The 8,109-nt window shown below is 46.0% G+C and overlaps 1 protein-coding gene across 1 annotated transcript; it reads left to right on the top strand.

Annotated features, from left to right (window-relative positions):
• Positions 1–824: 824 nt before the first annotated feature.
• Positions 825–6,474, top strand: LOC120846555 (putative nuclease HARBI1). The gene is made up of 4 exons (XM_040218363.3): positions 825–1,379; positions 2,091–2,510; positions 3,402–3,641; positions 5,620–6,474. The coding sequence occupies exons 1-3, from the start codon at positions 994–996 to the stop codon at positions 3,637–3,639; spliced, it is 1,044 nt and encodes a 347-aa protein (XP_040074297.3). The 5' UTR covers positions 825–993; the 3' UTR covers positions 3,640–3,641; positions 5,620–6,474.
• Positions 6,475–8,109: the final 1,635 nt, after the last annotated feature.

The raw sequence follows: 8,109 nt of genomic DNA, 5'->3' as shown, positions 1-8,109 counted from the left end.
CGTCAGTGAAAACTACCTATAGGTCGGGAGCGGGAGGACGTGGCGAAATAGAGGCGTCTGACTGGTCCAACGAGGACGTCGCTTCCACCGCAGTCTCAGCTTAGGGGTGAACGGAGTACATGACGTGTGCGTCTTTCAGTCTGGAGCGCCGACGGGCCCCGAGACTACTGCGGGGCATACCTTCGCGCACCTTCTCGGCATGTGCGGGCAAGAGCGACCGTTGACGTTTGAAGACGCCTTACAACTGGTGTAAGTAGAACCGTTTTTTTTTTTTATGCAAGCGGCGTTAGTGCGCGACTTAAAATAATCCGCGAATCAGCATACGCCAGCAGGCGTACGCCGAGTCCTGACCACGAGCTGATTTGCCGATTACCCGACAGCCCCGGCCGCGGGAAGATGGGTGGGTCACTACACACTGGGCCGGTTTTCTCGAAGCGATGGTAAACCCATTTTAGTAAACCACGGTACCTAGGAAGGAAAAAGTACCTAGGTACTGTAATAAACGGCTGGATATAAAACCACAATAATTATTTTTGATTGGGCAGTAAGATGCGTCATCTATCGGTGAAACAAACCAGTCATTTTGTTTATTCTCTCTTTCCGCTGCTTGTTATCGCTCTAGTATGGTATTTTAAGTCAAAATATAGTAATGTTGTACTTGAAGACCAATTTATTTGCTTCAGATGCTATGAAGAAATTTTAGCTACCATGGTAGAGTTTGTCGACGAATATTTGAAAACGTAAGAAACATTTCCTTCAATATGTTTCGCCATAAACAACGCATAACTTTCCCGTGTGCCTTCCAGTCTGGCAACGCCGCTGCTGTAGTCTCGTTTTTGTTCCCTGCGACGCACGTTTCTACGATTCCTGCTGATCTCAACTGTTTGCCCTCTCTTCCGTTTGCCCAACCGATCCACCGATTAGCCCACCGACCGACTGCGGACTTACTAACAACTGATTTGCGGACCTATTTGTACTTTGATAACGGAAACGATGTCGAACGGGACGAGGCGTCGACGTCGACGAGACCGCGCGTACGCGCAGTACGCTGTCCTCATGCTGGGACGACAACGTGTGTTCCGGGACCGCCTCGATCCGCTGGAAGAATTCGACGAGGATGCGCTGCAGCAACGATTCCGGTTTGGTCGCGCGGGAATTATGTTTCTCGCGGAGACGCTGCGCCCGGACTTGGAGCGGTCGACGCGTCGCAGCTGCGCCTTGTCCGCAGAGCAGCAGGTGATCGTCGCTCTGCAATTCTACGCCACAGGCAACTTCCTCATCACTGCAGGCGACTACGTCCACGTGCAAGTCTCTAGTGCTTCACGGTCCGTGAGGCAGGTCACCGTAGCTTTGGCACGTCGAGCAAGGGACTTCATACGGTAAGACTTCATACGGTAAAGAGTTCCTGAGCGTTCCGAGTCAAAAAAAAAAGAAAGTCGGATTGTGTTGAGTTTGTTTATGAGTAAAGCTATACGCACTCCGTCGTGCACCTCGGCCGGAAAGGGCTATACGCGCAACGCGAAACTGCCCTCCAGAGAAGAGGGAAAGAAGGAGCTACCCTCTTATCAGGATCCTCCTTTGTGCCTCCCGGGTTTGCACAGGCGTTGCTATTCTCCTGCCAGATGATTAGAGAAGATTAACCTGTCACTCAACATTCTTACAAAGGCAGTTTCCCTCTCCTCCTTTTACTTGGTGTTCAAAAGTATGCGATGTGACGTCAGTGCAGGGAGCCTATAACACGAATGGTTACTACGTGTTTTATAAGCGGTAACATAGCATAGGGTTAAAAAAAAAGAAAAGATGGCATAGCATAGGGGCATACACCGTGCATAGGGGGGTAAGGTGTCTGCTTCATACATAAGTGGACACGGGTTCGATCCGCGGTGTGGGCCCACTTTTTTTTTTCTCGAACATTTTGTTTTGTCGAACATTTTGTTTTGTCGAGGCATTTGGCGATATTTACGACATTTCTTTTTTACGATGAACACTGAAGCAGAAAAAAAAATGAATGTTGTCTGCTAAATTTTGCATAAATGTGCATGCTAGGGTATTGTGCTGTAAATTAACTTGTGAATGTATTGGCAATGCAGGTGGCCTGACGTCGCAGAGAGTGCTGCCTTGCAGGAGCAGTTCTTTGACGTAGCCGGGTTCCCTTGTGTCGTGGGTGCTGTTGATGGCACCCACATTCGAATCCAGGGACCGCGCGTGCACGAGGAGGTGTACGTGAACCGCCACCTGTACCATTCCATCAACGTACAGGTGGTAGTTGACGCGTCCTGCCGCATACGCAATGTGGTTGCGAGATGGCCAGGAAGCACGCACGACTCCCGGATTTTCACCGAGAGCACACTATCAGTCAAGCTGGCCGATGGCATCTACGATGGCCTATTGCTCGGCGACAGCGGCTACACCTGCCAGCCGTGGCTGATGACGCCATTCCTGTCGCCATCATCAGCAGCAGAAGTGAGGTACAACACGGCACACACCACGACAAGGAGTATTGTTGAAAGGTAAGACAAAGTCACGCATCGTGGTGGGTTACTGGGCTGCTATATTGAAAAGAATGCCACTAGACAACGTAACATTTTGTTGTCATAGCACAGAAGACACTGTTAATTGTAACGCCCCTACATGCAGTTTTGTGTTCTCTAGACCCAGCAGAAAACAGTAATTGCACGGAACCTAAAGAGAGAAGAAAGAAAATACTATCCCAAGAATATATATTTATTTATTGTACTTTCCAGTGCCCCTATACAGCCCGAGGGCCTGCATAAGGGTGCAACATAGACACATATATGCAGTTTTGCATAAAAAGCAGACATGCAAAACGCATGCATCGTATCAAAAAACAAAAACGTGAAATATTCTCCAACATATTTTTTGGAGAACATATCACATTGTTTCTTTCGTTAGGGGCAGGATTTGTTACATACGTGTGAAAGGCAATATTTTGGTTCAACCTGGATTCAGAAGAGCAAAAAGATACAAATGCAAAGCCGTGTTTTTTTTTTCCGGCCCCACCTTTACAGAAATTACACGCCTACTTGCCATACATTCTAAAATACTCCACACTGCTGGGACTCGCCGTAAAAATGTGACAAATTGCACCGGGCTCGGGTTGCTATAGGGAAGTCATTGACAGACATCTTCGGACTGCTAATGTTAACGACTGTTTGTATGAAACTGTGTTTCGCTTACACTCAGCTATGAGGAACATTTGTCGAGGGAAGTTTAATATGGTCTACATGTAAACATACTGTTATATATCTTGGCAATGATAAGAAATGATTGCCGGGTTTTCGGTAGGCTACAGCATTCAGAAAGCATGAAATAGTCTCAGCCCTAATATATTAGTGTAATTTAAATAAATAATACTCATCCTGTCCATATGATGCACGCAGGACAATAGGCCAGCTGAAGCGCAGGTTCCACTGCCTGCACGCCGAGCTGCGCATGGAGCCAAGCAGATGCTGCGACATCATCGTGGCATGCTGCGTGCTCCACAATCTCGCCAAGAGATACCCCTGTGCGATGCCAGGGACTGCCATCCCGCCTGAGGTTCCTGTGGAGCCCATGGCAGCCGACCGTGGAGAAAGCAACGAGGCCCGGCGTGCCCTTGTCGACCAGTTCTTCTGTTGAGCGTAAGTATGTGGTCTTTTCAATTCAAACTGGTTTTCTTGAATGCGAGAAACATACAGAGATATTGTCCTCTCTGTGTGTTTACCAGGCTCCGTAAATGGATAACCGTAATAACAAGTTGAATGTGGCACGCGATTTCATATAATAAATTTTCTTGAATGCTTCGTGGCATCTTTTGGCTGTGGTTTTACCAGCAGCTTATATAAGGGGCTGGACCAACCCCAACATATTCCTTGGAGAACATAGATATTTTAAATCTTTATTAAGCACTCTTCATGTATGGTTTCAATACGAGGGTAAACAGGCTTTGGGGAATTCACTCGTTGCAAAAGAATGGAAGTGTTGGCAGATATTAGAGCAAGCAGATTTGTGCTGCGACTGCTATCCTTGCAAAAAGCGTCGCTTGGAGACGATGCAGCGCCCGTCCTATGCCGCTCAGGCGTCCACCCTCATATTGAAGACGTCTGTACCCTTTCCTGATTCTGAACATTATAGCAGAAAGAGTGCCTCAAGCATTGCAAACCATATTGTCTCGCAAACCCTCTTCATTGCAGCATGTTTTTTGTTGGTTGCAACAATGACATGCACTTAAGATGTAATGTGGCGGTGTCCAAACAAGGTAACTCTTCTGAACAGCATTGCAGGCACGGATCAGAATCATTCTCGCCTCATCCAGTTTCGCTTGCAGCGTACCTCATTGTAAAAGGTTAGAGTTGGTCAAGCAGCATAATTGCAACTGCGTTTAACAGTGAAATTGCTGCATGACCCATGGAACCACATACGCAAAAGTCCTGCAATATATTGCTGTTGCGTGCCTCGGTCAACAGTGCGTGCGGCTTTTGTGCGAAAAGCTTCGGCCCACTTCTGTGTGTTGGTCATCGTGCTTGTCTTCGTACTACAGGCTACGCGAACATAAATGTCCTCAGTGCGAGTAATTATAGGGGTGAGCGAAATAATAGCCTGAAAAATAATACCATTTCATTTTATTGCGCCTCTGTCCTATAAGTTTGTACCATTATTACCATATTTAAAAGTATTCTACAGGTGAGAGGAGTCAACCTGTATGCGTCACAGTAGTGGTCTGATTATAACAGCCACTAATGGGTCATGTACATAAGAGGAATAATTCTGTCATTGGTTATTTCACTTAGTAAAAGAGTAAAGGGTGTATAAAATCGCTGTCGAACAATGTTGAATTATGGTAATGCCTGTTTACTTCGGGAAGTGAACAAAGAGAGTACAGAGTTCCTGAACGGTGTAAATTCCGCGACACACTCTCCTCGAACAAATCAGGCACACCGAGTGGTCACACCAGTAACCATGCATTTAAACACATAATCACTGTTTGCGCCGTGCAGGCACTTCCTAGGTTATTTGCTTACTTGCTGTTTTGTTTTGTGCAGGGTCGAATTGTTAAGCTTCTTTCCTTAGTGCCCAACAATGATGTTTTTGACGTGTCGACAGGCTTCAGCTGGTTAGATTGTCGCTGGTGTCGGATACCAATGTGGTACTCTGGAATACTGAGGAGGTGATAAAAATATTTAATTATTGGTTAAAATTACTTGCACCATCTTACTGGCTGTCGCATAGGGTCGAGTGTTTTTCTCCAGGGACGACTACCCCATAACATACTGAGGTTTTCACAAATCCTTGCATTTCAAAATGTACTTTATTATTTCACATCCGCCCTTGCTTCGTCAATCTAAAAAAAAAAAATAGTAGAACTTAATGCCCCCCCCCCCCCCTTGGTCTGTTCTGATTACTCCTTTCCCAATTGTTTTTTCAAAAGCTCAATTTGAAGTTCAGCCTGCAAGGTTTGTAGCCTTAGCATTTCAGTGTAATACTGTTTAGCAGCATCTGCTGCAGCGATTTGCGCATTGGAGGCATCTATTGCTCTTTTTGTTGCCTCCCTATCCAACAGGAGGTTCTCCGCCTCCATCCGCTGCTGGTCCTCAGCTTGCTGCTGATATCTCTGCGCAGCTTCCCGGCACCAACGTCTCGTCTGCAAGACACGGGGAGCTGCTGCCCACTCTTCTGCTGCTGCCACCCTTTGGCCGCTTCCTGACGCCCGAGGCTGCGGCGCTGCCGTTTGCCTCAAGCTATCGCTGTGACAAATGGATATGCAGGAAGTCATTTGCTGTAGTTATTAGAAGTGTGCAGGCAACCTACGTATAACATATTTACAGTTACAGACACTGTATAACATACAGTGTCTGTAACCCCGACATGTTGCTTGAATTTTGCCACAGTGTACTTAACTGTAGAATAGAAACTCTCTGACGCTTCAAGCATCTCCGAGTGGGCCACACACATAATGCTCATAATATCCCGAGAAATCGCCCACCCAAAACTGAGAGCACATTAGGTAAAAATAAGGGGTAGGCTAACATTCGGTGTTCACAAGGTAGCTCAACTTGAGCCATTGAAAAATAGAAAGTCCTGCTACAAATCAGGATGGGCTATCTGTTGGGGATGAATCGTCTCTCGGGATATTACGGTAATATTCCTTGTACCGGTTGCAACTTTCAGTATTTCATTACCTTTAGCTTTCTTATAAATTTCTTAACCTTGCCGTTTATTTCACCTAAGGATGTTGTGAAACCAAACATTCAAGTCTCGTTGTTCACGAAATCCACGATGCTACAAGAAAGTCTTCGCTTGGCTATGTATACAGTCAATCTCGCTATGGCTTTCGACCCTCCTGTTAAACCGATAACTGATGCCATCAACGCTACCTCTTTCCTTTTTGCGTTCCGCACTAGTTCGTCACAGCATAAACAATGAGTTTGTTCACTCATGCGTAACAACAGGGGTGCACCTCTATTTTTTTTTTTTTCAAAAGGAAGCATATTGTCTTACATGTTGCACCTGTTTGTTAAGCGGTTAGAACTAAATATCACCACCTTGCACTCCTTCAACCATCAAAAAGTGTACTACAACTCTTCTTTGTTCGGATATCTGGCTTTGGTACATCGGTAGTTCTGTTGTCTGGTTGTTAGCTATGTTAGTAATGAGCAGATTTTGCTGCTTATCCTTCTGTGTGTGTTTTTTTGCAGGTTGTTTGTAGAGCAATTATGCAGCCGTATGAGTAAAATGAAGAGAAATTCATGATTACATGCTTGTCATAAGTGACCCAAAGGCAGTGCAGTATGTCCGCTAGCCTGGGCTCCCTATCCCTAACCTGCATCACGCAGTAGTGATACATGAAAGTGCGCTGATTTCCAATTAGATATTGTGTGTATGGCACTATGACAATTTTTACAATCTCCCTGTTCTCACACCAGTTTCTTACGGTCCCACCATTAATAACAGAGCTGTTCTGCATGCCCGGCACCCAGTGCTGTTGACTTGTCATACAGACTGATGTAAGAGTAATCCACTCACTCTTCCGTGTCACCCTCAATGACATCGAGCCCACACAGGTTCGGCGAGTCGACGCCGATCACGTCGAGAACTGCCTGAATTAGGGGCGTCAGTTCATGGGGGTTCGGGCCGGCACCTACCAAATGAATGCACATAATTTTCATTCCGTAGTCACCCGGGCCCCAGAGGCATTGCAGAGTGGAGGGGGATCAATAACCAACTACCAAGCTAGAATATAAACAGCAGAAATCCAACGGCATTATGAAGCATCAAATGAAAGCATAGTAATTTATACTGTGTGGCAGAAATGTAACTTCTTAACATTGCAGTGGAGTGATCTCGCAGCAGTGACCTTCCAACATGCTCATCGCTGCGTGCAATTGTGCTGCAGTAAACTTTGTACATAGTGCTTTCTGTGTGCCTTGAGGATGCAGTAGTGTAGGGTATTCAGCGACGTGTTCGATGAACAACTATGCCCCAAGTTTTAGGACTGTTTTCTTAAAAACAACAGAAAGGCACAGTTTAGGTGGTGTGCTTTCAACATTTTGATCTCCTCTGTCTCAGGTCTACCACACTTTCTGCTGTTTCATGTAAAGGAAATTTCAATAAATTGTTTTGAGATGTTGCCTCTTGATTTTATTACTGTTTTCGAACAAGGACAGGAATGTAGTGGAAAGTTACACGCCAACACTCACTTTTATATCTGTCATCAGTCATGCCATAAAAAAATTAAATGTTAACACGGCATCATAATCCATGGCAGAAAAGGTTCTGTTTATTTTTTGTGTACCTGCCCTGCCCCCCCCCCCCCCCCCCCCCCCCCACTCATCTTTAAAGCGAACAATTGAAAACTAGTTTGTTTTTCGAAATATGCAAAATTCCTCCGACTCACCTGTGCGCCCTTCATGCTTCTTGTAGGCGCTGTAGACCTTTCTGCATTTTTTCAGGAGGTTTTGCCACGCCTCCTTCAGCTGCTTTGCGGTCCTCTGAGCTCCCTGCTCATTCATTGCATCGGCAATGTCGAGCCACGCCTGCTGTCTCGTGTGTGCAGTTACTGCAGGACCGAATTTCCCCATAATTTGTTCCCTTCTTGCCCCAACTTCCCGA

The sequence above is a fragment of the Ixodes scapularis genome, unplaced genomic scaffold (assembly GCF_016920785.2).
Source record: "Ixodes scapularis isolate PalLabHiFi unplaced genomic scaffold, ASM1692078v2 PGA_scaffold1__304_contigs__length_218370807, whole genome shotgun sequence".
Taxonomy (NCBI): Eukaryota; Metazoa; Arthropoda; class Arachnida; order Ixodida; family Ixodidae; genus Ixodes; species Ixodes scapularis.
This window is presented reverse-complemented; position numbering and strand designations above follow the sequence as displayed.